General features: G+C 45.6%; 1 protein-coding gene across 1 annotated transcript; it reads left to right on the plus strand.

Moving 5' to 3' along the window:
• The first annotated feature begins 1269 nt into the window (after positions 1 to 1269).
• Positions 1270 to 27137, plus strand: ANKEF1 (ankyrin repeat and EF-hand domain containing 1). The gene is made up of 10 exons (XM_035110711.2): positions 1270 to 1447; positions 6912 to 7297; positions 8642 to 8841; positions 9884 to 10033; positions 11921 to 12044; positions 12807 to 13632; positions 16631 to 16857; positions 18646 to 18899; positions 20837 to 20980; positions 22664 to 27137. Exons 2-10 carry the CDS (start codon positions 6955 to 6957, stop codon positions 22823 to 22825), a joined length of 2430 nt encoding a protein of 809 aa, XP_034966602.2. The 5' UTR covers positions 1270 to 1447; positions 6912 to 6954; the 3' UTR covers positions 22826 to 27137.
• Positions 27138 to 27999: the final 862 nt, after the last annotated feature.

Raw genomic sequence — 27999 nt, forward strand, 5'->3', positions numbered from 1 at the left:
AAAAACTGATATCTGAAATCACACACAAAATGTGACATATGCAATTGCCACCGATTTGTTTGTTGTATTTTTTTTTATTTATTGTTTTGCAAAATGTACTATGCTCCGCAGCAGACAGAAATATATGCACTTTGATCTATGGCTGATGACTCTTCTGCCTCAGAGGGGAAGGGCCACAGTTCACCCAGTGTGTAGAGCATATGCTCTGTGGGCCTGGGGTTCAAGCCCAATATCCCCAGGTAGGGCTGGGGAAAGACACCTTTGAAACCCGTGTCTGGAACCAATGGATTCAAATTACAAGAAAGGAGATTCTTACTCAACATGGAGCAGGAATCTGATGGCAAGAGCTGTTTGACAGTGCAAGTGAATCCCTTGGAAGGTGGTGGACTCGCCTGCCTTGGAGGATTTAAAGCAGAGGCTGGATGGCCATCTGTCAGGGATGTTTTAGTTGAGATTCCTAAGGGACACGGGTGGGACTGTGGTCCAAAGCACTGAGCCTCTTGGGCTTGCCGATCGGAAGGTCGGCAGTTTGAATCAGCACAATGGGGTGAGCGCCCCTTTCTCTGTCCCAGCTCCTGCCAACCTAGCAGTTCAAAAGCACGCCACTGCAAGTAGATAAATAAGTATCACTGCAGTGGGAAGTTACAGATAGGTAGCTGTGTTGGTCTGACGTAGTCGAAACAAAAAAATAAAAAAATTCCTTCTGGTAGCACCTTAGAGACCAACTAAGTTTGTCATAGGTATGAGCTTTCGTGTGCATGCACACTTCTTCAGATACAGTGGGAAGGTAAACGGTGTTTTCGTGTTCTGTTGCGCCAGAAGCGGTTTAGTCATGCTGGCCACATGACCCGAAAAGCTGTCTGCGGACAAACGCAGGCTCCCTTGGCCTGAAAGTGAGATGAGCACCACAACCCCATAGTCGCCTTTGACTGCAGTTAACCGTCCATGGTGTCCTTTACTTTTTTACATTTTTTTTTTAGTTGAGATTCCTGCATTGCAGGGGGTCCGACTAGATGGCTCTCCGGGTCCTTTGCAAGGCTCTGATTCTAGACGTGTTCGCAAACTGGCGGCCTTGGCTCTGCCCTTCGGGCTCCCTCTCCGTTGCATCTCCCCTTCCACGTGATTTGGGGAGCTTGGCTCCTGCGCTCCGCTTTGCGCGGCGTGGCTGGGAGCCGGCTTGCCATTGTTACGCGCGCGCCGGCGCGCTTCCTCTCCCTGGTTCCGTTGCTATAGGAGCTCCCGTCTAACAATCCCCTCCTCCCTCTGGGTGCTCCGGGGACACGCTCGTTCTCGCGGACGCTGCCACCCGCCCAAGGAACAATTCCTGCTCTCTTGCCATCAGCCCGCGGAGGAAGCGGGGAAGAGTCATGCCCATCTACGAGACGTCTGGGCGGCTGCTTTCGTCTAGTCTCCTCCAGCTCTCCTGGAGCGTCAGCAAAGCTTGCAGGTAAGCAGCTGGGGTCGCGGCAGGTTAAAAGGAGAAAGAAAAAGGAGGAGAGGACGAAATCCAGGGTGATCTGGCCAGTAGTGGCCATTGTTTTTGAGGGGTGATGTGATGCCTTAGTGCATCTGTCTAGATAGAAAAAGGAATCTCGGAGAGCCGTGCCTTAGGAATAGTGTTACAGCCCAAAGAGCCCAGCGCCTTTAAAAGGACCGAACAGATTGATTGACAAGCAAAGGCTATTGCGGACTTCACATGCACGTAAGGAACTCTTCATGCGCTTGGGGGTAGGCTTAGGCTGCTCTCATTCAGGCTCTGTTGTTTGTCTTTTAAAGGACCACTGAGTTGACTCGGAGTTGCTTTGCTGGTGAATTGGAACTGGATATAAGTCAGACATGCAAATAGAACTGCAGCAGGTGAACTTCATTGCCAGCTATCCTCAAGACATAAAGGAGCTCTTGGGGAAAATTTATAATTTACCTTAAAAAACCATTGTAAACAGTTAAAGTCATTTTGGTCGGATTTGAATAACACTATAGTTTAATGATGAATTTTGGATATAATGGAGATGTAAAAGATTTGGATTACTATAAAAGATGGAGGAGGAAAGGGTTAATAATAGGACCCACAAAGGGGAGGAGGGGAGTCCAGGAGATTCTTTGGAATCTTGTTTTTATGTTGTGTGTTTGTGATTGTAAAATTTTAATTTGAAAAAACAAATAAATAGTTTTATATAAAAATAAAGAAGCTCTTGGGGAAATAATAATAATTCCAACTTTACAATTCTATAACTATATTATTGATGAGGGCAGATTCATATATTCTTGTATTTAGATCTGAATCTTGTGGCTTGACTATATGTCAGTGAGCATGAGAATGAATGCTGAGCTAGAAACATATTGGGTTGTTTAAAAAGAAAAAAAACCATTCTATAACAATTAATGAGAAAAGTAACTATGAAAATTGGCATTGGCAAAGGGTAGAGAAAATGGAGATGAAATTATCATGAAGCAGCACTGGATTTAGGATGGTGCAGTTTGTTCCCCTGCACAGGGCACCAAACTTAGGGGGTGCAAAATAATAATAATAATAATTTATTATTTATACCCCGCCCATCTGGCTGGGTTTCCCCAGCCACTCTGGGCGGCTTCCAACAAAACATTAAAATACAATAATCTATCAAACATTAACAGCTTCCCTAAACATTCCATAAAATATTATTATTATCATTATTATTATTATCCATACAAGATCCATACAAAAGCAACTGTATCAAAATGAATTATTGTGAAAATAAGAAATATTGAGGGCAGGGAGCACCAAATTATGTCCTAGCTCAGAGCGCCATATCACCAAAGCATGTCCCAGGTGCGCGTGAGAGAAGTTTGGTTATGTCCCAGTGTTCTCCCCCCCCAAAAAAAAAATGTTTAGGGGTACTCTCATTTTTACTTAAGAAAATCACCATTTTACAGTTAAAATTGGAAAAAATAAATACAGTAAATGGACAAAAGTACAAAGATTCACAAAATGTTTAGGGGTATGCATACCCCTGCGTACCCCCCAAAAGCACTGGTTGTGCCCACCTTACATTCCAAGTGGCCGAGGGTGTTTGTAAGTGTCCTTTCTTCAAATCATCTGCCTGCAGCCTTCCCAGGTGCCCTGACCTTCCTGAAAACTCAGTGACATCTCTGACCAAGATTTCCTGTAAATCACAAAAAGCTGGTGGGTGTGGGTGTGTAAAGGATCTGCCTAATTTGCACCTGACAGCTGTTTGTTGTTATTTTTTGCCTTTTACTTTTAATGACATGTAAAGGCAAGCATATAGACTTCATTTAAAAGCAAAAATGGCCACACCAATTTCAGATGCTTGGTAGGCCAGATGCACCATGAGGTTGTTCCTTTCCCATGGGGCTTTTTTTCCGGGGGGGGGGGATTAGGAAATGTGGGCAGCTGGATATGCTGCAGAATGCTGGGGAAATGTTTAATGGAAATCGGGGACAATATGCACATTATAATCACTGCACGGTGATAGGTAAGCTCAATTCCACACCCACCCAAACTCAGGGGAATTCTGAAGCACCTTGTGAATGAGACAGTCAAAATGGAAGGGAAAGGAAACTTTTGCGAAATTGAAGGCAAGTTTCCAGCACAGAGCCCCCAGGTCTGAACAGAAGGTGATACCGGTACCTGGTGTGTCACAAAGGCTCTGTCTGTAGGGTTTGACCTCCAGGCATTCAAATCTTAGAGCTTCCATGCCATCCTGAATAACATAAGAAGAGGCTGCTGGATCAGACGAAAGGTCCATCTCGTCCTGCATCTTGTTCTAACAGTGGCCAATCAGATGCCTCTGAGATGCCTACAAGAAGGACCCAACTTTAGTCTGCCATTAACCAGCCCCCATCCACCTACCTTCTTACTTACTTACCTTCTTTCTTTCTTTCTTTACTTTACTTTACTTTACTTTACTTTACTTTACTTACAGGGGTTATTCCTGGCTGTTGGCTTCCTCCTCTTTAGGCTCCACTCTGTCCTTGTAGAAGTCAGCTGAGAGGAGGATGGGTACAAACCTAGCATTTGTTGACTCGGTCTGATGTTGGCTCTGGTTCTGCCTATAACTTGCCTCCTTTCCTACCACCTTACCAGCTTCAATGGGCACCAGCTATTGATAGCCTTGTCCTCCATGTCTAATCCTCTCTTAAATCCATCCAGGTTGGATGTCACACACGTGTGTGAACTTGCTTTGTTTGCCATGCTTTGGATTTGTCGTCTTGCACCTCTGATCCTCAGGTTTCACAAGGAGGCTTCTGGCAACGTGTGCAAACATCACAGCACTCGCATTTGCCAAGAGGTTGAGGGTTTCTTCTTGAGGCTCAGTAGACGCACTCCTAGAAACTAGAATTTTAAAACAGATTCAAGTGAAGGCTAATGTGCCAGTCCATCTTTGACTTATGGCATTGTTGCTATGATGCACTGTTGCGTCATCAGGAATATTTATGAGTTGCAAACAGCAATAGCAAACAGCAGTAGCAAAAGACAACTGACTGCAAACATAAGTCTGGTGGCCGGTGGTGACTGGCGCCCTTTTGGTTGAGTGGAAGGTAGGGACATCAACAGTCCGCAGAGCCACAACCGCAGAGCCAACTAATTCTACTTTTGTCTCCATCCTCCTACCTGTTTGGAGTTCTACAAGGGCAACATTAAGACTAAGGAGAAGGCTATTTATGTAAGCCACTACTGCGGCCTGTGTTTTGTTAGCCCAAAGATGGAAAACGAGCGAGGTCCCAACCAAAGAAGAATGGCAACTTAAGCTGAAAGGATATGTGCAGCTTGCAGACTTAACATATAGAATAAGAGAACAAGAAGAACATACATTTAGAGAAGACTGGAAAATGTTTATTGAACACATGGGGGGATATTTTTTTTTTTAAACTTTATTTATTTGCGTGGCCTACAGGCCATTGCAACAAAGGATTCATATTACATAACCTGGTAAAAAGGAAAGAAAAAAGAAAAATGCTATATAAAACAACAAAATGTGCTGTCTCGGGATTCAGCATAACACAATTAAAATGGAACAGATGAGATCTTAATTATATGTTCACACAGGCGGCGCTATTGTCCTTCAGCTGGTGGCCCTCAGTCTCATGGCCCTCTCAGTAAATCTGGCTACCTTCTCTGTTGTCTGGGCAGTCTGGTCTGCCAGGAGGAAAAACAGTATATCCTCGGATGGGCGGCCCGAAATGGTGGATATCAGAGGTGTGATGATCTCATCCCTGAGGTCTTTATATAGGGGACAGGACAGGAGTACATGTGATACAGTCTCCACGCTGCCAACTCCGCAGGGACATAGTCGATTCTGGTATGGTGTTTTTGAGAATCGACCTTCAAGGACGGCGGAGGGTAGCATGTCCAGTCTGGCCAGTGTGAAGGCTCGTCTGTATTTTGGGATGGTTAGGTTGGACAGGTATGGTGACCGGAAGTCCATGTAGGAAGGTGGAAGACGGATATACCATGCACTAAATTTCTTAATAATGGCCATATTGTTTTGTTGTTCAATGTTCTTCAGGCGCTGGTATATGAGGCTGTTTGCCTTGGATGGGCCCATTATGAGTAAATGCTGTGCGTGCAGGCCACATGAGAGGAGTTTTTGGTGCACAGCCTTTGCCCATGCGCCTTTGTGTACATCCCGTGTGACTAGAGGCAATAGCCCAGGTGGATTTAGATTTAGACGGAGCCAGTATTTAAGTGTTCTTTGCCAAGTCCGTGTTTCGACAGATAGAAGGTTGGCTTCAAGGCGTAAAGCCGCATTTGGTGCGCATGATGCAACAGCGAAAATCTGTCTTAGAAATTTTGACTGGACTGTTTCAAAAGTACTACACTGATTCCCCGTCCATATTGGAGCCCCATAAAGTAGTTGTGCCAGAGGTTTTGCTTGGAATACCTCAAGAGCTGCTGGGATGTACCTGCCACCCTTAGTGTAAAAGAATCGCGACAAAACCTTAGAGCTTTGGGATGCTTTTTCACTGGCGTACTTATGGTGTGCCACCATGGGGGGATATTGGGTACACTTGAAAATGTTGGCAGCATTAAGATAAATTCAACAGTGTAAACAAGATTTGATGGAAGTAATAATGGAATACTGAATGGCAGTGGCGGAGCTTCATGCTCTGGCACTGGGGGGCGGAGAGGAGGTGGGGGGCGTGGCTGGTGCACGTCCTGGGGACATGGCGTGCATCCCAGGGGCATGACATGCCACCTGCAGGGGCGTGGCGTGTGTCCTGGGGGGCGTGGTGCGCCGCCTGTGGGGGTGTGGTGCCCAGCGCGGGTGGGGGGCAGCCGTGATGGCACCCCACTGGGATCACGCTGCCGGGGGCGGGGCGCTCCCCTGCCCCCAACTTCCTCCGCCAGTGCTGAATGGTATAGTTTTTGTAAAATATGCAGGGATTTATGATATGCAAAATGAACCATGGAAAGAGAGGAAGGGAAGTCATTGATATTTTAAGGATGTTTAAATGCGTATTTTAAATTGTAAAACAGAAAATTTAATTGTGGGTGTGTGTAGACTAAGGAGGTGGAAGCTGACAGGCAATGCCACCTGCTGTAAGAAGATAGGCTGGTGGGAACTGGCTGAAGGGAAACTGAAGTTGGTAGGGCAATGTCCCTTTCATCTTAATGGACCAACTTCCACTGGCTGCGGTAGTGTGACATGTTTTACTGTGGCATGAGCCACAGGCAGAGGGCCTTCTCAGTGGTGGCGTCTGCCACGTGGAACGCCCTCCCATCAGATGTCAAGGAAATAAACAGCTACCTGATTTTTAGAAGACACCTGAAGGCAGCCCTATTTAGGGAAGTTTTTAATGTTGGATGTTTAATTCTGTTTTTAATCTGTTGGGAGCCGTCCAGTGGGGTACATCATAGAATTCCATTACGAAGGAGACTGATGTTTCTCCCGTTTCCTCCTTCTGTCCAGAGAACCACCTCTATGAGAGTGTCCTTCCTTTGGTTGACTGAGAATGTTGGCTGACAAAAGGCTTGAAAACCTACAGATCTACAAAGTTCTCCAGTGCGTTCGCCAGAAGGACAAGAAGCAGATTGAGAAGCTCACCAAACTCGGCTACCCGGAACTCATCAATTTCACCGAGCCAGTCGATGGGGAGGCCGCCCTTCACTTGGCCTGTGTTGCCAACGACATTGACATGTGCAACTTTCTCTTGGAGCTTGGAGCTCATCCGGATGTCCAGGATCGGATGGGCCGCACCCCCGTGATGAAAGCCGCTGAGCTGGGCCATGACTTGGCCTTGGATGTATTAGTTCAGGCCGAGGCAGACATGACCATCGTTGATGTTGAAGGAAAAGGTAAAGAGAACCAGGTGTTGGCAAGGGAGGTGGGGATTTCTCTTGTAACTCAAAAAGTTCAATCCACATTGGAGCTCATTTCAAAGTGCCGACTTTGATCTCTTCCCCGAGGCGTCTTTGCCATAGAGGCTAGTGGCTCGTTGTGCCAGGGCGCCAGCCTCTCAGGGGTGCTGGTGGGGTGCAACGAGCCACTAAGCCCTCCACGCGCGGTGACAGCTCTGAGAGAGGCGCATCATGGCAGGGACGCGGAGGGAAAGAAGCAGCCGCCTTGGCAACTGGCTGGGCCTGCCCCCTTCACTTCGCATGGATTGGTGGCTGCTCGATAGAGGGGCGTGGTGTTCTCATGATGGACGTCGTGGCAGTGGTGGGGAGCGGGTTGCCAAAGCAATGGGGCGGGTGAGAGGGGAAAGGCTCAGCCCACAAACAGTTCCTTCTCCGCCTGCACGCACCCGCGTGGCGAGGGAAACTGGATCTCATGCTCATGGCCACGGCCGAGCCCACACTCTGTCCCTCACCCCCCTCGATGACTGCAGGCTGAAGGGGCAAGCGCAACTTTGCCCCATTCAGGGACGGGGGCAGATCTGGAGACACTCCCGCCACTGCCGCTCCTGCAGCTCCCTCAGGCAAGAGATGGCGGCCGCTGGGCCACGCGGCCTCCAGGCCGGGGAGGTGGCGGGAGCCGAGGAGCTGCCCACGCCCCAGCCGGGGCGGAGAGGGGTCGGTGCTGGCGGGAGGGGGTGCCAGAGGGACCTTTGTGCCACGGCGCTGGATGGGCTTAAGATGGCCCTGTCTCTTCCCATGCATACTTGCCCAGGCCCTGAGTTCTTCATCTGTGTTCCTTTCCCAGGTTCCCTTCGCTAATGAAGTGAGTCAGGTGTCTACTAGGAAAAGAAACTCTCATTCTCCTATTCATATTGAAATATACCCCCTCAATGAGGCCAAACTTAGGTTCACAAAATGTTTAGGGGTCTGCGTACCCCTGCGTACCCCCAGAAGAATAAAGTACTGCAAATACCTGGTGCATTCTTTCTTTGCTCCATTTTTCCCCCTTTGCTAGTTTCATATTGGTTTCCTCATTGTTTCAACTGATGTGCTTATGCTGGTTTTGGTAATGTATATTTTGGTGTTGTGATTTTAACTAATCGATTCGAGTGTTTATTTTGGCTTGGATTGTATTGGTATATTTTAATGCCTCTGCAAGCCTCTCCGAGCACTTAGTTATATGGGCAGTACGCAAAGGCAATAAACAGATTATTTTCCTCCTTGGCCTTTAGTGGTTGGTCTCTCTTTTCAGGATCACGGGTGTCTCCCTGTTAAGCCACTCTGCAACTATTCTCCACACAGGTGTTCTGTTTTACTGCATTCTGCCCACCAAACGGCACTTCCGCTGTGTTCAGATGGTCCTGGAATATGGGGCGGATGTTAACAACTGCACTTTTGAGGGGAAGCCAGTTTTCGTACAAGCCTGTGAGCAGGCGCATGAGATCAGAGACATGTGCATGACATTTTTGGAAAGAGGAGCAGACCCTAATGCAACAAACCCAGTAAGAATGTTCTTAGCCATTTTAAGAGTGGGGAATGGAATGCTGACAGGCATAAGCATAAAAAATAATTAGGGCTGTGATGGCTAATTGGTTAAATTAATCAACCATAAAAATGTTTTAAGAATATTTATTATCCTGATCAACCAGCCAGCAGATCAGATAGATAGATAGATAGGTAGATTAGATAGATAGATAGATAGATAGATAGATAGATAGATAGATAGATAGATAGATAGATAGATAGATATAAAACACATACAACGGTACCTCGGTTCTCTAATGTATCTGTTTTCGAACATTTCGGAACCCGGACACCGAAAACCCAGAAATAAATGCTTCCATTTTCGAACGTGCTTCATAAGTCGAACAACTTCCCCTGTTTTTTTTTTCAGTTTTTCAATTTTCTCAATTGCGTTTGCAGCCAGCCCTTTGCACCTCGGTTTCCAAACGTTTCGGAACTCGGACGGTGTTCTGCAATGGATTACGTTCGAGAACCGAGGTGCTGCTGTAATTTGGAAAACTGCAGGTGGTTAGCAAGCGCATAAAAATAAATTCGCACTGAAATACTGGTGAATTTCCAGGAAGCCTTTTTTATGTATGAATATTAAGAAATTGCAAACTGATGTGGACATTTGGAGAAGATTGTGGAAATGAGAAAAGGGGAGAAGTGGAAAATTGTCAGATTCATCCATCCCTCTTCCCGGCGTTATCAAGACACACTGATACACGTGTAAATTCAAGATAGGGAGCAGGCCACAGAAAAATATCATGTTTTCCGCTAGGCTCCTGATCTTTTTCAGACAGGCCTGCTTTGTACCTGAAGAACAATGGCTCCCATTGTACAAACAGTCCCCTTTTTTCTCAGGGAGAGGAGAGGGCATCAGGGAACTACTTAGCAGTCCTAACCCCTGTTCATGGTTTCTGTTCTTTATAGAATAAGACATTTCCTCTGCCCCCCCTTTTTTTGCAATATAGTAAATGAGCAAATACGTGTTAATTCTCTCTCTCTGCCCCTCTCTTCCTCCCTTTCTCTGATCTGCAGGCGACCGGCCGCACAGCCCTGATGGAAGCAGCCAGAGAAGGGGTTTTGGATGTGGTCCGCGGTATTCTTGAGAGAGGTGGAAATGTTAATGTTTTTGACAATGAAAGACACCATGCTGCACATTTTGCTGCCAAAGGAGGGTTTTTTGAGGTATTCTTTGTTGGTGGTGTCAGAAACAAAGGTACCCAGCCCAAGGAACTCTCTCGGTTAATTACTAATAATCAGGCTTGGCTAACGGAGGGGACCCCAGAAAATCCAATTTCACTTTTCCCCAAAGCACACTTTTCAGAATGTTTAACTTGACCTGAATAGAAAGAAACATGGAGTTACTATAGTGGTGTGCTATGGTGAGAGGGATGCGAGTGGCGCTGTGGTCTAAACCGCTGAGCCTCTTGGGCTTGCCGATCGGAAGGTCGGCGGTTCGAATCCCAACAATGGGGTGAGCTCCTGTTGCTCTGTCCCAGCTCCTGTCACATAGCAGTTCGAAAGCATGCCAGTGCAAGTAGATAAATAGGTACCACTCTGGCGGGAAGGTAAACGGTGTTTTCATGTGCTCTGGCACTCATCACAGTCCTCCATGTGCCAGTAGAGGTTTCGTCATGCTGGGCACATGACCCAGAAAACTGTCTGTGGACAAATGCCGGCCTGAAAACAAGATGAGCACCACAACCCCATAGCCGCCTTTGACTGGACTTAACTGTCCAGGGGTCCTTTACCTTTACCTTTTTTGAGTGCTGTGATGACTTGGGGCTTCCCCTCCTCCCCTGCACAGCCTGAGGGTCATTGTCCTGAAGGCAGACCCAGTGCTGTCCAGCACCACTCAGCCTCTGCCTCCTCCAGGGAGGGAGAATCTTGAAGATCTGGAGACCAATGAGGAGGCATGAGGATGGTTTTGAAAGTAGCAGATAGCTAGGAAAAGAGAACGATGATCCCTTTGGATAATATTATGCTTTATATTCAATATGTCTTTGTGTGGATTTTTAAAAATAAAAAATAGCAGCTGGAAAGGGCCCAATCTAGATTGGGAATGGGTTTGTGCAATACTGTAAAAAATGGAGCCCACCCTCAAACCAACCAAGAGGTGAAGCTGCGTTATAGCAACTTCTGTCTCAAAGCAAATGGCAATTTCAGCCGGGAGAAGGGATTTGTGTGGCAATGTCCCTCCTTCCCCGTGTAATAAAGACACAAGACACAGTAAATAAGTTTTAATTGGGTGGTTAAGGCCACAACTTTATTGATTACGAATTGGCTTAGGCGTTGGAACCTATCAGAATATATCTGACTCCAACCCGTGTGTTTGGAGTCCGTGAGAAGTTAACCACCAGTAAGGAGCCCAGTGGTGTACATCTACCGGAACTCCTCCTGTGGCCACCGAAGGGGCGTGCCCTACGGCCCTGGCGTCTCCAGGCTCAGGACCAAGCCCCGCTCCCAGAATCCTTTAACGGAATTACTTCTCCACACAAATGCAAAGACACATTTCCCATGATACGGAGTTTGGCCCTTGCCAGAAGGAGAAAAGGCTTATTTTAAAGCACAGGTGGGCAACCTTCAGCTCTCCAGATGTTGCTAGACTCCAACTCACATCAGCCCCAATGAGCATGGTGCAGCGATCAGGGAATATGGGTTTTGTAGTCCCGCAAATTTTGAGGGCTGCAGGTCCTCAAGCCCTTGTCTTAGGTCAGGCATCCACAAACTTCGGCCCTCCAGATGTTTTGGACTACAATTCCCATCTTCCCCAACCACTGGTCCTGTTAGCTAGGGATCATGGGAGTTGTAGGCCAAAACATCTGGAGGGCCGCAGTTTGAAGATGCCTGTCTTAAGTGGAGGTATTTCTGTGCAGGAATTTTGCCCTCTTGCCATTACACAGCCAACTATTAATTAGGCCTTTCTCTGGTGCCCCAGCTTGTATTGTTACAGCTTTTCGGACTGTTTAAATGGCATCCATTTGCCGCAATTTTGCGGAGAAGAAAACAGGTACAGTAAATTTGGTTACAGTACGATTGTCTTGGTTTAATGGTGTTGACTTTGCTTCCCAGATCCTGAAGCTTATTTCTGCCTACAATGGAGATGTGGGTTTGATAGCCATGAACGGAAACACGCCACTGCATTACGCTGCTGCTGGGGGTTATACAGAGTGTTGCAGATTTATAGGTCAAAGAGGTAAATAATGGTTGTCTGAGAATGAAGTGCTTCCCCCCAACCCCGGGATAAACTCAGGGGTTCAGTCGCCTGATTCAGTGAACAGGAATCCACTGCACTCAAGCAGGAGGGGAGCAATCTTGTTTCAGTCCCAGTAATATCAGGGTGGTCCAACTCACAGCTGTGGCCCTCGATGCCTTGTTTGGTGGCCTTCAGCAACATTCAAGAAAATGACATCTTAAAGCCTTAAGAAATTTTTGTGTGGAATTTTCTTGTTAGAAAAAGCGCCCACATCTGTTTGCGTATGAGATTGGTTTACTGGTTGCATGTATTGAATCTGCTAAATACACAATATGCATTTAATCAAATACATTAACTGTGTATATTAAATAATACCGGTATCAAATATATTGTGAATGCTTAAACTTATGATATGGAAATTTTATTTGTGGGGTGGCCTGTGGGTTTTTCACACATCCGCAGAGGTGAGCAGGTTGTGTGCTGGTGTGTGGTGCTTGTGTCCAAGCAAGGGAGTGTGTGAAAGAATGTGGGGTGGCCACACCCACCAACTGCATGTGCCCCCCCCAAGGGTTGATCAAGGATGAATGTGGCCCTCAGGCCAGAAAGGGTTAGCCACCTCTATTCTGTAGGAATCTTGAGAGCCATGAAATGAATGAGCCAACCACTGTTTTGATGATCCCCAGGTGTTGAGACTTTATTTTGACTCATTTTCTAAGATTTTGGAGCTGTCTTAATTGGAACTGACACTTTTTTGCCTTTTAGGCACTGATCCTACATGGAGGAACCTAGAGAAAAAGACACCGAGGCAAGTGGCTAAAGACGGTGGATTCAAAGCAGCAAGTAGGGAGATCCGTAAGATTGAGCGACGCTTTGCCAAATATTCCAAGCCCAAGCCTGGGGTGAAGAACCCCAACCCGCCCTGGGCTGTTAGGCTGCACGACTGGGCCGTAGAACACCAGGCAAGTCTTCGCGAAGCATTTGAGATCGCAGATCGAGGGGACGGGGCCGTGAACAAGGAAGATTTTGTGTCCATCATCGAAGAGAGGTGTCCGTTTGTGGAGCCTGAAAACTTAATGACAATTGCTCAGGCTCATGAGAAAACGCGAGCAGGAGGGATTAAGTTCGAGGAGTTTCTTAAGGGCAACCGGTTCTTGCAGAAAGCCTTCCTCCTTACATCTTATGGTCCCAAGAAGAAGAAACCCAAGAAAGCGAAAGGCAGGAAAGCCAAGTTTGTCGCCCCTATGCCAATCTGCGTCATTCCGGAGAGTGCGTACTCGCGGCGGGCAGATGGCGGGCCGCCCGAGTACATGATCGAAACCTATAAGAACGTGACGGACTGCAACCGGTTCAACCGGGACCACCCTCCTGAGCACCCCATCCAAGATGATTCCTGGTGGTACATTGACGACCCGTTGAAGACTTTCGCCCACATCAACTACCTTGCTAAAGACGGAGACCTTTCGTCCATGAAGAAAGCCTTTGAGGCAGGGGTACCAGTGGACCTACGGGACCATTTCTACAAAACTCCTTTGATGGCCGCCTGCGCAAGTGGGAACATCGAAGTGGTGAAGTTTCTCCTGGAAAGAGGGTGGGTTTACTTCTTCTGGTGACCTACTGGGCTGGTGGGCATGAGAAGCAACCCTGTAGACACAAGAAATGTGGGATTCATGTGGGAATGTTGAGGAAGGTAGGAGAGGATATATAAATTAAACATTTTCCGTCCTCACTCACGCCAGTGAGCAAGCAAGAGAGCACATTCCCTTGCAGATTGTTGGAAGCAAGTTGATGGATTTGTTAGAATCATTTAACTTGAGCAATCCAGTCTGGCTAGTCCAGTCTGGATTGTTTCTGATAAGTTTACCCTTTTATTTCCCTCTTAAAATAATAATAACACAAGACAGTTTTCTTTAAAAGTAAGAGTAAAGTTTTACTTACATTCAGTTCACAGCAGTAATCAGAAGGCAGGCTTGATCTTGGGGTTACAGTTACATTAGTACAGAAAAGAAGTCTGAGGTGTAGCTTCCACCCTCTGTAAGGATGAGTCATGTGTTGGCTAAGAGCCAGGAGAGGAGGTCCAAGAGAGAGGTCTGAAAAGAGAAAAAGGGAATGTGGCTTTTACAGGGTCTGCTAGGCGCATGATGCACATCTACCTGGTCATACGCATGGGCAGGAGGCTCCAGAGCAGGTATGACAGGAAGTCCTCCCTGTCTGGAGCCACATTCCCCTGGGTGTCCACTCTAGGCAACAGGAAAAAGTTGTACTTGACTGCTTCATTGATGATACATTCCTCCAATTTATGAGGGGTGTGTCCATGCTTGTGCAGGGCATTCAGAATTTTGCAGTTGATAGAGTGCAGATGGGAACACAAAGGTCAGTGGGCACCAGGGACTGGGCAGATGAGGAATGGTGGAGACCGCCTCCACATCCTGACCCCTCCAGAGAGGAGGAAGAGGAAGACAGTATACATTTATAACAGGGGATTGAGGGAGGTCACAGCTCAGAGGCAGATGAGGGGGAAAGTTGGGGAATAATGGGAGAGGAGGAGGCAGGAGTGAAACGGCAGCTGGCCAACATGGTGTCATTAGAAAGCATTCCAGACCCACCATCTCCCAGAATCCGGCGGGCCTTAAAAGTAGGAGAGTGAAGAGTTCAAAGACAGAGGGCATGTAGAAGTAACAAATGAAGAAGTGAGAGAAACGGAGGGTGGAAATTCACTGGGGACAATGCCTTTATCCAAGAGGCTGGGTCCAAAGCATCTCTTTGTAATATTGAAATGAAAAGGGAGGGTAAGAAACTTTTCCTTGTCTTGATACTTTCCTGGGCAACCAGCCAGGAGCCATCCTGACAGTGGGTAGCTTTGGACAGGCCACCAAGTCTCGCCCTATCCGACTTCACAAGATGGTTGTGAAGGAAACAACAGAAGGCTGCGCCCAAAGGGGCAGGCTAGATCAGTCGTCAACTTTTCCATATCCTTTCACATCCTTCCTTTAACCCAAAGATACACTCGGAGACCCATTTCTTTGTGTGTTCTTTGTGGCAGAAGTGCTATTGTGTCCCACCTTAGTTCGGGCTGCAGGCCAGTGTAGCAGTGTGTCCTCACCTACCAGTTGAAGACAAATGGCTATGCGACAGTGACCATTGTGATGTGACAGCCTAGGCAAGTTGTCATGGAAGACTGTGTGTTTGATTGGAGGAGGTACTTTTCCAACCATGGTGGGAGCAATGGACCCACGGCTGAGGAGATCCACAGCCAGGTCCTTCTTCAGCCATGGAGCTCACCTTAGGTCAGTCACCATCTCTATGCCTAACTGACCTAACTCTCAGATTTGTTGCAATAGCGAAATGGGGTGGGGGAAGAATGCAATGCATGACAGCCTTGGCTCCTTGGAGGAAAGGCAGTATATGACTGTGTACACACCATACCTTTGAAGCACATTTAAAGCACATGACTTCTCCAAAGAATCCTGGGGAAGGTAGTTCATATGGGGTGCTTGGAATTGTAGCTCTGGGGCGAGTAAATTACAGTTTCCAAGGTTCTTCCAGGGAACTCATGTACTTTAAATGTACCGTCCGTATGTGGATGCTTTGACCTAGTTTGCAAACCGCTTAGAGATTGGCTTAAAGACAGGTGGTACATCAACTGTTGTCAGGCAGTGGACGAACCAACCCCCATGGCAGGTTGCCAGGAATGGACAAGAGAAGGGAAAGTCCTTATCATCTGCTTTTATTCAATATTCACAGAGAGAGGCTTGGGAATGTGGCCTCTCGGAATAATGGCGTTGCTCCGAGTAAATCTCCCCTTCTCTCCCACTTCCTCACTCATCATCCCTTCTACGGTTGGCGCTCTCCTATTTTTAAGGCTCACCGGGTTCTGGGAGATGGTGGGTCTGGGATGCTTTCTAGTGATAACGTGTCAGCCAGCTGCTCCAGTTCTGCCTCCTCTTCCTCTGCCATTATTTCCCAACTTCCCCCTTCATCTTCCTCTGAACTGTGACCTCCCTCAAACCCCTGTTGTAATTCCGGATGGTCTTCTTCTTCTCTGAAGAATCAGGTTGGGGAGGCAGGCTCCACCATTCTTCCTCTACCCAGTCCCTGACAATTATGTACCATCATCATGATGATGAATAATTGCCATAGTTCAGGGCCGGATTTAGGTTTGACGAGGCCCTAAGCTACTGAAGGTAATGGGGCCCTTTGTATGTCCAGCTGTCCTTTGTCAACAACAAATTGTCACTGTTTTTTGTGTTGAATATATGCTATATGGTAATTTATGGACCCATTACTTACATCATAGGAGCCTACAGAACACAAAATGTTGTTGCTGTATGGTTTTATTTTATTTTATTTTTATCTTATTTTTTTCCCTTTGATTTTTTTTTTGGGGGGTGGGCAAGAGAGTGGGGCCCTAAGTCTTGTTTAGCTTACACCTAAATCCGGCACTGCCGTAGTTGTAACAGCAACCAGCATCGGTTTGTGCAAATCAGGTCACTTCTCATTGGAATTCACTGAAATGAAATTCCTCAAATGTCCCTGTGTGACAAAACAGTATATTTCTAATATAGAGAACAATCGTTCTTTGTCTGCAGGGCTAATGTGAACGCAACGGACAATTTCATGTGGACTGCTCTCCACCATGCATGCCATGCAGGCCAGCAGGATATTGCTGAACTGCTCATTAATTCCGGAGCAACAGTAGATGCTATTTCAATCAACTATGGAACCCCACTGATGAGAGGCCTCGAGAGCTGCCGACTAGACACGGTGCATCATTTGGTCAACTCTGGTGCTAAGCCTCAGCTGACAAACAGAAAAGGTAAAACCTTTGTGTTACTGCTAATTGATGGCCAATGCAACCTTTAAATTAGCTATGGTGTTTTATCAGTACAGTGGTACCTCGCAAGACGAATGCCCTGCAAGACGAATTTTTCACAAGACGAATGCGTCTTGCGATCTGATGGTGACTCGCAAGGTTTTGCGAAAAATTCATCTTGCGGATTGCAGTTTCCCATAGGAATGCATTGAAATTTAATTAATGTATTCCTATGGGAAACCGTGATTCGCAAGACGAATTTTTCGCAAAATGAATTGATTCACAGAACAAATTAAATTCATCTTGCGAGGCACCACTGTAACTCCTAACTCCTGACCTAGACTGGAAATTGAATCGTTGCTCCTTTACTTTTACTTTTTTTATTAAAAAAATACTCTTTCCAGCTTATGTTGTTGTTGTTGTTGTTGCTTTCCTTCATTTGAATGTAGCCAATAAGTGTTTAGAGAGCCAATCAGGTGTTATGAGCCATCAAACTCGGAAATACACTTTTTCCAAAGAATTCCACAGTTTTGGCCACTAGTGTATCAGATACACACGTTGTTGTTGTTGTTGTTGTTGTTTAATCGTTTAGTCGTGTCCGACTCTTCGTGACCCCATCAACCATAGCACGCCAGGCACTCCTGTCTTCCACTGCCTCCCGCAGTTTGGTCAGACTCATGCTGGTAGCTTCGAGAACACTGTCCAACCATCTCATCCTCTGTCATCCCCTTCTCCTTGTGCCCTCAATCTTTCCCAACATCAGGGTCTTTTCCATGGAGTCTTCTCTTCTCATGAGGTGGCCAAAGTATTGGAGCCTCAGCTTCAGGATCTGTCCTTCCAGTGAGCACTTATAACTGCCCAATAAAAGAGTCGGAACAAAAGCTCAGGAAAGACTGATTATAACCTAGGCTCCAGGGGGGATGTATGCAAGCAAATAAAGAGGAAAGCTGATAAACAGGTCTTCTGGAAGAGCTGTCCAAAAGCTTTCTGTGTCAGTACATGCACCACAATACCTCAAGGACTGCCTCTTTCCATATGAACCTACCTGGACCCTGAGATCATCTTCTGAGGCCCTTCTTTGAGTGCCTCCTCTTCGAGAGGTCCAGAGGGTGGCAACATGAGAACAGGGCATTCTCTGCAGTGGCTCCCCATTTGTGGAATGCTCTCCTCAGGGAGGTTCGCCTGGTGCCTTCATTATACACCTTTAGACACCAGGCAAAAACATTTCTTTTTAACCCGGCCTTTGGTTGATCTGATTCACACCCTATGCCCTTGTGGGGTTTTTTTTGGGGGGGGGGGTATTGGGTTGTTTTTGTTTTTATTATGTATTTTGTGGTTTTACGTCTTTATTTTATTCTGTAAGCTCAGGCTTCCTCAACCTCGGCCCTCCAGGTGTCTTTTTGCCTACAACTCCCATGATTCCTAGCTAGCAGGATCAGTGCCAGGGATGGTGGGAATTGTAGTCTCCAAACGTTTGAAGGGCCGAGGCTGAGGAAGCCTGTGTAAACTGCTCTGAGACCCCTGGGTATAGGGGGGTATATAAATTCAATAAATAAATAAGAGGTAGGCGCCAATGGATTCAAAATCCAATCATTTTAAAATGCTTCACCACTGAACTTTATGTGCCCAGGTGAGCTGTCTCTCAATAGCATCTTTACCACCCCAATACTCTTCCACCGCTCCCATCCCACCCTGTCCCTGTGTTCTTGGTGACATGGAATTGCTCTGGGATCATGCAAAAGAATGCCACTGCCCCCACATACTGAGCCACCTTTTTTTTTTCCCAAACAGGACAAAACGCTCTGGAAGTTGCAAAGGCTTATGCTGACACCCGGCTGGTCCACTACATTCAAGACACACTGGACCGCATGCCAAAGCCACCGGAGGGCAAAGGGGACAAGCAGAAAGGGAAAAGGGGGGCCAAGCCAAAGGCACCGGCCCCAACAGCCTCAGCAGCCTCAGGAGCCCCAGCTATCCCATCTACATCTGCCACTCCCAAGGCAAAGATGCCGGATCCTGCATCGAAAGAGTCTGTGAAAGAGGAGGTAAGGCGATGCCACGGTGCTCCACAAGAGACTTCTTCAATGGTGGGTTCTTCAGATCTTGTAGGGCTCAACTCCCGTCATCCCCAGGCAGCTTGGCCCAGGGGGTGGCGGGAGCAGAAGACCTCAACAGCTTGCATGGTAGCCAGAAGCATCATAGCCAGACACTGGAGAGACTTGTCTGGAGTAAGCATGGACCAATGGTATCAAATAATGTGGGAAACAGCCTTATTAGAAAAACTAACCCATAAACTGAAGCTGACACAAGGACAAATAGAAGAAGTCATATACACAGTCAGGGCCGGCCCTAAGGCAAGGCTGGGTGGCGCAAGGCGCCAGGGCGGTGCCGTGCAGCTCCGCCCACACGGCAGCCGCGCTTGGAAACGGGAGGGGGGGGCGCCGGAGGGATAGTTCACGCCAGGGCGCCAGCTATGCTTAAGATGGCCCTGTACACAGCCCAGCAAGACGACAACACGAATCCACCAACAACATGCAAATCAATCTGGCTAACCTGATCCAAAAATGTGTGCGCGCACAAACACACACACACACACACACACACACACACACACAGAAATAAATCTCACTACAGCCAATCAAATACAACCACCCACTCCTTAGGCCACCCCCAACTTCTCACCACCACCAAGGAAATGCAACTAGAAAATAGTAGGAGAACCTACACAAGTGAGGCTGACACAAAACCCCACACATACACTAAGGAGAAGAATAGAAGCATTGCCACCTGACCCCACCCCACCCCCTCTTCCCCCCTCTTTTCGTCCCAATCTAACATTGTATGTAACACTAATGTCTCAGAACAAATGGAAATGATCTGTAGAAAGCGCAACTTGGAAAAAGAGACAATGCACGTATTTTTGTAAACTAAGAAATCTTATGTATATATATTTTAAAAAACAGCTTGCATGGTGCCTTATCCAAATATACGAGTCCCATCTCTTGGCATCTCCACAGTGAATTGAAGGTTGGTGGGGTGGGTGATGGGGGAGAAGGCTGCGCTAAAGAATGACTGCAGGAAAATGTAGTTTGGTAGGCTAGTAATGAAACTTTCACGACATACCTTCCAACATACTGATGATAAAAAATCACACCTCCTTCCTGAAGCTTCCTGGTTTGTTTTATGCTGCCCCGGGAAAGGCTTTGAGGTCTCTGCATGGACCCTATGCAACTGTCTTCTCCTTAGGTCTGCTACTGGTGGCCCTTTAGACCGGAGATGTTGGGGACTCTGCCTGGTGCATGCAGAGCACATGCTCTGCAGTTATATTTTAAAAAAAATCACATATGCATTTCCAATACATAATAATGTTTCCTTTTGTTTTGTCAAGTCGTGTCCTCCCTAAAAGAGGGCACGTGTTGTGGTGAGACCTGGAGACTGACCTCCTGGTTGTGGGTGGGTCTATTGGATAACCACAATACCTGATTGGTAGGTCCCTCATTGCTGGGTGTAATCTGGCCAATGGGTGCAGAAGCAGCAGAGGCATTGGGAAGAGTGCCGGAGAGCTGGAACACTTCTGCGTCCTTCCCAAAGCCAGGCAAGCACTTACAGGGCTTGGGGAAGGAGGCAGGAGGGCCCTTGCACCTTCTGCCAAGAAAGGCTGCCTAGCTCTTCACTGACTGGCAATGGCTCTCCAGTGACCTTGCCAGACCTACGGGGAGGTGCCAGATGTTGACCCTGGGACCTTCTGTATGCAAAGGGCATACTCTGCCTTTCCCTCCACCACTAGGGGTCATATTAGTGCTCACATTGCAAGGGGGGAGCAGCCTCCATGACCCCCATACCTACTGTGACAGCCCCCTGCTTTTGGATTTTGACACATAACGGGAAACTTGGGTTGCAAAAAGGCTTCTTCCAGCTAATTGCATGAGACATTTATGACACACATGGACACTTGTGCAACTGATGATGTTCTGTGTTTAAGGTTCTACCATTCCAGGAACCAATCACTGAGAAATCTCTCTTCGAGGAGAAGAAAGAATCGCTCAAGGATAATGTCGTCCATCTGAATTCACTGATAACCAGAGGAGCCACAAGGAAAGTTAATATCACTTTCACACCACAGAGGGTAAGTCTGTCTGCAAAATAAAACCAGGTCCCTGTGCTGATCTTAACACCCGAGTGGGTCTCTGGGGAAGAATGTGGTAGAATGGTGTTCCACTCATCTGAGGGGGGAGAAAATGATCACAAAGAGATTCTAGTTACTGGTAGGTAGCCGTGTTGGTCTGAGTCGAAGCAAAATTAAAAAAATTCCTTCAGTAGCACCGTAAAGACCAACTAAGTTTTTATTTTGGTATGAGCTTTCGTGTGCATGCTTTTCATATCTGAAGAAGTGTGCATGCACACGAAAGCTCATACCAAAATAAAAACTTAGTTGGTCTTTAAGGTGCTACTGAAGGAATTTTTTTATTTCACAAAGAGATTCTGTTCTTGAATATTTCCCCTATTGGGAGTTGTAAAGGTAAAGGGACCCCTGACCGTTAGGTCCAGTCGCAGATGACTCTGGGGTTGCGGTGCTCATCTCGCTTTACTGGAATGTACAGCTTCCGGGTCATGTGGCCAGCATGACAAAGCCGCTTCTGGCAAACCAGAGCAGCGCACAGAAACCCTGTTTACCTTCCTGCCCACCTATTTATCTACTTGCACTTTGACATGCTTTCGAACTGCTAGGTTGGCAGGAGCTGGGAAAGAGCAACGGGAGCTCACCCTGTTGCGGGGATTCGAACCGCTGACCTTCTGATCTGCAAGCCCTAGGCTCTGTGGTTTAGACCACAGCGCCACCCGCGTCCCTTTATTGAGAGTTGTAGGGGACAGGGTTGTATGTGATGCTTCAGCTCTGCTGGAGTACTTCCACTCCATAATTCTGAATCCTTTACAGCTAGATGTTGCTAACTTTATTCCAGAGCCCAGCATTACTGGGGAGGGGCTCAGTTTGCGAAACAAAATATCTAATGCTTTTTTCTGGGGGGGACGCAGGGGGACTCATACACCCTAAACCAGGGGTCAGCAAACTTTTTCAGCAGGGGGCCGGTCCACTGTCCCTCAGGCCTTGTGGGGGGGCCGGATTATATTTTGAGGGGGGGGAAATGAATGAATTCCTATGCCCTACAAATAACCCAGAGATGTATTTTAAATAAAAGGACACATTCTACTTATGTAAAAACACCAGGCAAGCCCCACAAATAATCCAGAGATGCATTTTAAATAAAAGAACACATTCTACTCATGTAAAAACATGCTGATTCCTGGACCATCCACGGGCCAGATAAAGAAGGTGATTAGGCCGCATCCGGCCCCCGGGCCTTAGTTTGGGGACTCCTGCCCTAAACATTGAGGGGCAGTATTTCAATATGAGTAGGAAAATGAGAGTACCCATGAACATTTTTTAAGGGGAAAAAACCCACTGAAAATATCCTTCTGGAGAAGACAGCTGCCTGGAAAATACAAAACTTGGGAATAAGCGAGATAGTAACTGTAGGTTGCCAATCTTTCTGGACCCAGGAGCATATTTGCAAACAGGAGAAACTGTCATGGGTTCCATAAACACCCTATGACCAAGAACACACCAGAAACCTATTCCATAGGCTACAAAAGAAGACTTCTTTCAATCCTAAATTCAGTGTGGCAGGGGCATGGGAGGGGGTGATTATAAAATGAATCAACCATGTTTCCCCCCCCCTTCCGTTAAGAAATGTACATAAGGATAGCCCATTTGCTGAATTTTAACTGTGGGATCCTTTTCTCTTTCAAGACTTGGAGTCCAGAAGCGACAACCCAAGACCTTCTAAGGAAGAGAGAGTTGCGTCGGCAGCGTTTTAGTTACGAGGTGGACTTTGAGGACTTCATGATGCCCTTTAAGAGGAACTTTATGGAGAAAGCCCGTTTGATACAACAGGGACTTGCCTTGCATTAATCACTGTGCGATTCCTGCAGGAAGGCCAGGAAGGAAAGGATCCAGTTCCCAAGAGGGCAAGAATCATGTTATCCTGAACTGTGATGGAAGTTTTGCTTTGATCTTTAGTTATGTAATTTCAGTACAGGGCATGCTTGAAGTATTCAACCAGGAGGACCACACTGTCTTGCATTTGGGAATGGATTTGTTTTCATTTCTTATTATTGGAAGATTAATGTACATTTCAGGAAAGTGGGAGTCCAGCTACCCTACTGCATTGCAGTTGACTTTTTATTACCCTCTCCCAGTCATCCAGATCTGAAACCACCTCCTTGCTTAAAAATAGACTCTATCCTGCTACAGAAACTTGAAACCAATTATTTCTAGGTGCTATAAATTGTACTGAGCAATGTTGGTGATACTTCTTAAATCTAGGGCAGCTGTAGAATTATTTGTGCAAGTCTGCAGAATTTCCCCATGAGCAGAATGTCCTGGTGCTAACAGGGGTGTGTAGGTTTTCCCTTATTTTTTGTGGGTATGTTGTGGGTGTGATAAATGCAATACATAAATGCAATACAGATATAATACAAGAAAGTGATCTGGGCGATTCCCAGGTGGAATCTACACACATAGAAAAACCGTTCTGAAAATGCTGAATTTTTTTTAAAAAAATACATGGAATTTTCCATAAGGCTCACCATCGCCATCTAGTGTCACATTGTATATTGCACTTAAAAACACACACATAATGTTTTATTTGCAGTTGTATAGCTGAGTCCCTAGTTTTGATCCATGTCTACTCACCTCTAAAAAATGAAGTGGGAAAAGTTCCTGTTTATCAAGGAAAGGAAAGAACAAATGGCCAGGAAAAAACAAACCATGATTTACCCTAGTATGTATGTATGTATGTATGTATGTATGTATGTATGTATGTATGTATGTATATGCACCCAATGTTCTTTGGAAGATCCTTAATATGTTTGTATTATTTAGCTCAGGCATCCCCAAACTGCGGCCCTCCAGATGTTTTGGCCTACAACTCCCATGATCCCTAGCTAACAGGACCAGTGATCAGGGATGATGGGAATTGTAGTCCAAAACATCTGGAGGGCCGAAGTTTGGGGATGCCTGATTTAGCTAGTTATCCAATAGTCTGTGGTGAATAACCACTATTTTTTGCTGTTATTCCCTCCTCCAAAACCTGGAATGCATTGATAGCAGCCACAGCACTCCAATGTTTCCTTAGCCAGGACAATCAATACAGGGACAGCAACAAACCGGGGTTGTTTCACCTGTGCCCTGCCTCCCTCTGTCTTGTTTGTAGCATTTTTACTCACCACAGGCATACAGAAAAGTGGCTAAATTGACTTTTGTCTACCTGATGTTCTCCAGATGTTTTTGACTACAGCTCTCACCAGAGCCATGCTGGCTGGGGCTGAGTTGTAGTCCAAAACATCTGGAGCGCACCAGGTTGGTGAAGGCTGGGCTAAATCCTAAGATGTTTGCCAATATCCCAATGCTCCTGAAAAGCCTATAGTCACATTTTAATGGGGCAGGGAATCTGGGACATCATTGATTCCCCAGCCAAGTCTGGAAAGGTGAGCGAAGGGATGTTCTCAGAATGGAAGAAACTGCAAAGTGACGCTGTTAATTTCAGTAGTGAAATGTAAAAGTTGCCTGTGTGTTTGTGCGAAAGCTGAGAGATACATTCTTTGCGCTGAGAGAACACTCAGCTTCCAGGCTGCCGTCTGACTTTATTCCCAGATGGTGGGAAAGTATCTGCAAGAGTAATGATTAATGCTGCGTTGTAGAAATTTGGTACATTAATGAGAACAGTTTGGTTCCTTTATGAATCACTGGTCTAAAACTGACAGCTGGCCTATTAGCCTTTCTAATACCAGCAATTTGCATCCCATCCAGGCCTCTCTAACCAGCAGAATCCACAGCACAAATTCCAAAAAGCCTAGGCTACATTTTTATATATAAACTTTTGTGGCAGTTAAATGGAAGCAGGGAATTAATAAACCTCGAGAACCACAAATACTTCTTGTAGCTTCAGCTGATGGCTCATAACACCACTTTTTTTTTAGTAATACAATATATCAATGGAAGGATAATTTAATGAAGAATGTAATGCAACAAAATTTGTTCAATTATCTGTATTCTATTAAAAGTTATAGCCAAATAACCAGAAAGGGGAAGCACAGCTTGCTTAGGTTGATATGCAGTAGCTTTCCTTCATTTGAATGTAGCCAATAAGTGTTTCGAGAGCCAATCAGGTGTTATGAGCCATCAAACTCGGAAATACACTTTTTCCAAAGGCTTTCCACAGTTTTGGCCACTGGTGTATCAGATACACACGTTGTTGTTGTTATTGTTTAGTTGTTTAGCCGTGTTTGACTCTTCGTGACCCCATGGACCAGAGCACACCAGGCACTCCTGTCTTCCACTGCCTCCCGCAGTTTGGTCAGACTCATGTTGGTAGCTTCAAGAACATTGTCCAACCATCTCGTCCTCTGTCGTCCCCTTCTCCTTGTGCCCTCAATCTTTCCCAACATCAGGGTCTTTTCCAGGGAGTCTTCTCTTCTCATGAGGTGGCCAAAGTTTTGGAGCCTCTGCTCCAGGATCTGTCCTTCCAGTGAGCACTCAGGGCTGATTTCCTTCAGAATGGATAGGTTTGATCTTCTTGCAGTCCATGGGGCTCTCAAGAGTCTCCTCCAGCATCATAATTCAAAAGCATCAATTATTCGGTGATCAGCCTTCTTTATGGTCCAGCTCTCACTTCCATACATCACTACTGGGAAAACCATAGCTTTTTCACACATATTTAGATTAAATAATAATAATGTACCAATTAGGCGCCTAGATAATAACTTAAAATTCCTCAGAGAATGCCCTGCACATTTAAAACATTCCCGCCATGTGCCACAAGATCTGAATTGCCTATAACCAAAACCCTAGGCATAAAACTTCAGGCGAGGCTTCCAAATGTGAGAATGGTTTGTGTGGTTAACACTGAATTTCCAAAAAACGAAGTACAGTGGTACCTTGGTCTCAAGTGCCTTGGTACTCAAACAACTTGGAACCCAAACACTGCAAACCCGGAAGTAAGTGTTCCAGTTTGCAAACTTTTTTTTGGAAGCCGAATGTGCTCCATTTTGTGTGTTATGCTTCCGATTTGAAGAAAAATCTTCTTCTGGAAGATAAGAAATCAATATAACAAACTTTTTGTAAAAGAATGGAAATGGTTTATTGAATATTTACAGATAAATAGTAAACAGATAAAAACACTGGCAGGATTACTGTAATAACCTGCAGTTTCATAAGAGTATATATCTAAAGAAGATGAATAAATGAGCAAATTAGGGTAATTTGGATATGCAGAAGATATTAAAAAATAAAGCAACTGCAGAAAGATAGGGAAGGAAGTCAAGTTTTGAAATGTCAAAATGATTGTAAAATTAATGAAATTTATAAAATTAGTGAAATGTATAAACTTGAAAAGTATAAATAAAATTTAAAATTACAACCGTTTAAAAAAACCTAATCCAGAATAAACACTGCTTTTTCACCATGGTGATTTCAAATTAAATTCCCAATCCTATGCAGGTCTATGCAGAATTAAGCTCTGCTAATTTTGATTGGTGGTTGTTGTTGCTGCTGCTGTTAAGCCACACCCATCTGACTGGACTACTCTAGCAGTTCCCAACAACTTATTCTCAAATAAATCGCCTTTCTGCCAACAGACACTTTTTGTTTTCTAGAAGAAAGGCAGGGCTTATCTTCCACCTGAAAGTGGAATATGAAACACAGACTTTGCTGCTCACTTTCTTAATTGCCATGCAGTTTTGCAATTTCAGGAGTTGAAATCTGGTTCATTTTGCACCCAATGTTTTGGTGGTTTTTGCCTTGGCTTAAAAAGACAAAGTTCATCTTTGGATGTTTATCCTCAAAGGTGAAAAGTGTTACGTAAATGCTCGCTGTTATTCCAAAGGTTTTTTTTTCAAGACTCTCCGATGGCCTTAATTATCTGCTTTTCCAGAGCTGGGCTGGCAGTATGCAACTTACTCAAGCCCATTATGTAAGCATTGATTGAACCGTTTCCTCCCCTGTGATCTTCTTTCTTTTACTTACAGCTCTCTTCCTGTGGTCTGTTAGTCTAGTGGTGTTTTTTTTCAAGGAGCTGAATATTCTAGCAGCTTAGTTCATAAAGGATGGTGAGGGAAGGTGAGTTACGCCAGTTCCCTGGCAGACAAATACCTCACCCCCTTGAAGGAAGCACACAATCTGCATGTAAATTATAAGTGACTCATAAACACAAAAATAAAATAAAAATCTGGCTGCAGCTGTAGACGTGGCTACTTGAAAGTTAACTCCATCTAAAGCAACAGGACTTGTTTCAGGTAAAATATGTTTAGGATGCGAACTGTAATACAGTCATACCTTGGTTTAAGTACGCCTCGGTTTGAGTATTTTCAGTTTACGTACTTTGCGGACCTGTCTGGAACGGATTAATCCACTTTCCATTACTTTCAATGGGAAAGTTCGCTTCAGGTTAAGTACGGACTTCCGGAACCAATTACACTCATACTTCGGGTTAAGTATGCTTCAGGTTGAGTACTCCGCGGACCGTCTGGAACGGATTAATCCACTTTCCACTATTTTCAGTGGGAAAGTTCGTTTCAGGTTAAGTACGCTTCAGGTTAAGTACAGACTTCCGGAACCAATTGTGTTTGTAAACCGAGGTATAGCACTGTATGAAATACATCAGTAGTTTTCTTTTGGAAATCTTTCACAGGGGATAAAGCTCTCCACACTCAGAAATGCACTTTGCCCTTCTCTATTCCCCTGTGAATATGTTCTTTCTTTCTGGTGTTGCCACTAGAGAGGCCAAAGAATTCCACAGAAAATGGTAGAGGAATAATAATAATAATACCTTTATTGTCAATGTACAACCTGTGTACAATGAATTACAGCAGTTTGCATGTTTGTGGTCAGGAATCAGACAAGCAAATAAGATCTGTATTCATTCATGGTTCTGTGAACCTCCCTGAGACCTCCAGGTATAGGGTGAAATATAAATTCCATTTTTAAAAACTATTGACATTGTTGTTTTACGTCTGCAAATGGTTTGTAATTAATGAAGGGTGTTTTTGCATTTTCTTGATGTTTCGTTTACATTGGAATGAGCATGT

The sequence above is a fragment of the Zootoca vivipara genome, chromosome 3, assembly GCF_963506605.1.
Source record: "Zootoca vivipara chromosome 3, rZooViv1.1, whole genome shotgun sequence".
NCBI classification, from domain to species: Eukaryota; Metazoa; Chordata; class Lepidosauria; order Squamata; family Lacertidae; genus Zootoca; species Zootoca vivipara.